At 35.6% G+C, this 1,457-nt stretch overlaps 1 protein-coding gene across 1 annotated transcript; it reads right to left on the bottom strand.

Moving 5' to 3' along the window:
- On the bottom strand, positions 642-1,457 carry LOC109846880 (protein LURP-one-related 11-like). The gene is made up of 3 exons (XM_020416118.1): positions 1,136-1,457; positions 818-1,054; positions 642-707 (listed from the first exon to the last, which is right to left on the bottom strand). Exons 1-3 carry the CDS (start codon positions 1,370-1,372, stop codon positions 642-644), a joined length of 540 nt encoding a protein of 179 aa, XP_020271707.1. The 5' UTR covers positions 1,373-1,457.

The following is a 1,457-nucleotide window of genomic DNA, read 5'->3' as shown; positions in this document are numbered from 1 at the left end:
CTACATACCAGTAAATCAGCCCCACGTGAGCATGAATAAATGCTCGTCATCTTTCATATTCAACTTTATTTTAATTGGTATCCGATTCAAGGAGTCTTTCCGGGGGTGTAGGGACATGGATTGGTATTTTCTAGCTCTTTAAGCTTTTATATGTTACCTTTTGTGGTGAATAACAAAATGTTTTGGCTATCAAATATGAATTTTTTGAACTCTTTCACTACAAGCAAAATTTAACATGTACCTACACATATATATATATATATCTTCATGCTTATTCATTAAAACTTTGGACACTTACGAAATAACTTTGCTGATCTTGTACTTGTATCAAACAAAGAAAGATATTTCTATCTTAATAACATGAATAAAAGGGAAGTAATGAGCTTGATCTTATACTTGTATCAAACAAAGAAAGATATTTCTACTTAAAAACATGAATAAAAGGGTAAGTAATGAGCTTGAACCCAATGCCTTGGGCTATTGTACTTGTATCAAACAAAGAAAGATATTTCTATCTTAATAACATGAATAAAAGGGAAGTAATGAGCTTGATCTTATACTTGTATCAAACAAAGAAAGATATTTCTACTTAAAAACATGAATAAAAGGGTAAGTAATGAGCTTGAACCCAATGCCTTGGGCTATTGAATTAGTGTTAACACATCCTCTCCAAGTGCAACTCCAGTGCTTGTAAGCTTCCTCTTGACCTGAATACCACCAGACAAACTCTCATCAATGCTTAATTCATTCCCTACTGACCCTTTAACTAAAACTTTAAAAAAAATTCCTGATACCTACTCACAAGATTTCTACATACCTCAGCAACTGGCTTTCCTTGCCTGTCTATTATCTTGTACTCGGTCTTCCTTGGTGAACCAAGAATCTTATAGCAACTGAGATTATTATTTCCATTCTCATATGTAACTGTGGCTTCAAAATGATGATCTCTCTTCAAAATCCTGCTGGTTTTTTGAACTCTAAACCAGGGCACTTGCTCTTCTACCGTTAATCCATCACTTCGGTATCCTTCCCATTGTCCAAAAACTCTTGGTTTCTGCATCCATCACAAGCAAATTATCTCAGATCGATACAATCAGCTGGCAAACTATATCCAATGTATTTCCTGGTATCTTACCTTTCTAAGTATTTTAGTAAGTATCCTGCCTCCATGATCCATTAGGCACACCTCATGGCTGGACTTGCAAGCATAATTATCAACGCGATAAACTATCTGGCCATCAGAATTATAAATGGTGCATCCGTTTCCATTCAAAACGAGTGATTTCATCCACATTGTAAGGATTTGTATGTCTGAAGAAGTGGAGGAGGAAGAAGAAGAAGAGAGGTGTGCTCGAGGATAGACCTTTGCCATTAGAACTCAGAAACAAACTGGTTTGCATTTTTACTACAATCATCCTACCCCTTTATAGGCAGCATCAAACGTCATAACTCCTTTG

The sequence above is a fragment of the Asparagus officinalis genome, chromosome 7 (genome assembly GCF_001876935.1).
Source record: "Asparagus officinalis chromosome 7, Aspof.V1, whole genome shotgun sequence".
Classification (NCBI taxonomy): domain Eukaryota; kingdom Viridiplantae; phylum Streptophyta; class Magnoliopsida; order Asparagales; family Asparagaceae; genus Asparagus; species Asparagus officinalis.
The sequence above is the reverse complement of the archived record's forward strand: the minus strand, read 5'-3'. Positions and strand labels throughout refer to the sequence as shown.

Excerpts from the sequence above, each read along its gene's own strand:
- LOC109846880 (XM_020416118.1), bottom strand. The coding sequence starts at position 1,372 with ATGGCAAAGGTCTATCCTCGAGCACACCTCTCTTCTTCTTCTTCCTCC. Across the intron at positions 1,055-1,135 it reads TTACTAAAATACTTAGAAAG|AAACCAAGAGTTTTTGGACA; the intron begins GTAAGATACCAG and ends TGATGGATGCAG. Across the intron at positions 708-817 it reads AAGGAAAGCCAGTTGCTGAG|GTCAAGAGGAAGCTTACAAG; the intron begins GTATGTAGAAAT and ends GGTGGTATTCAG.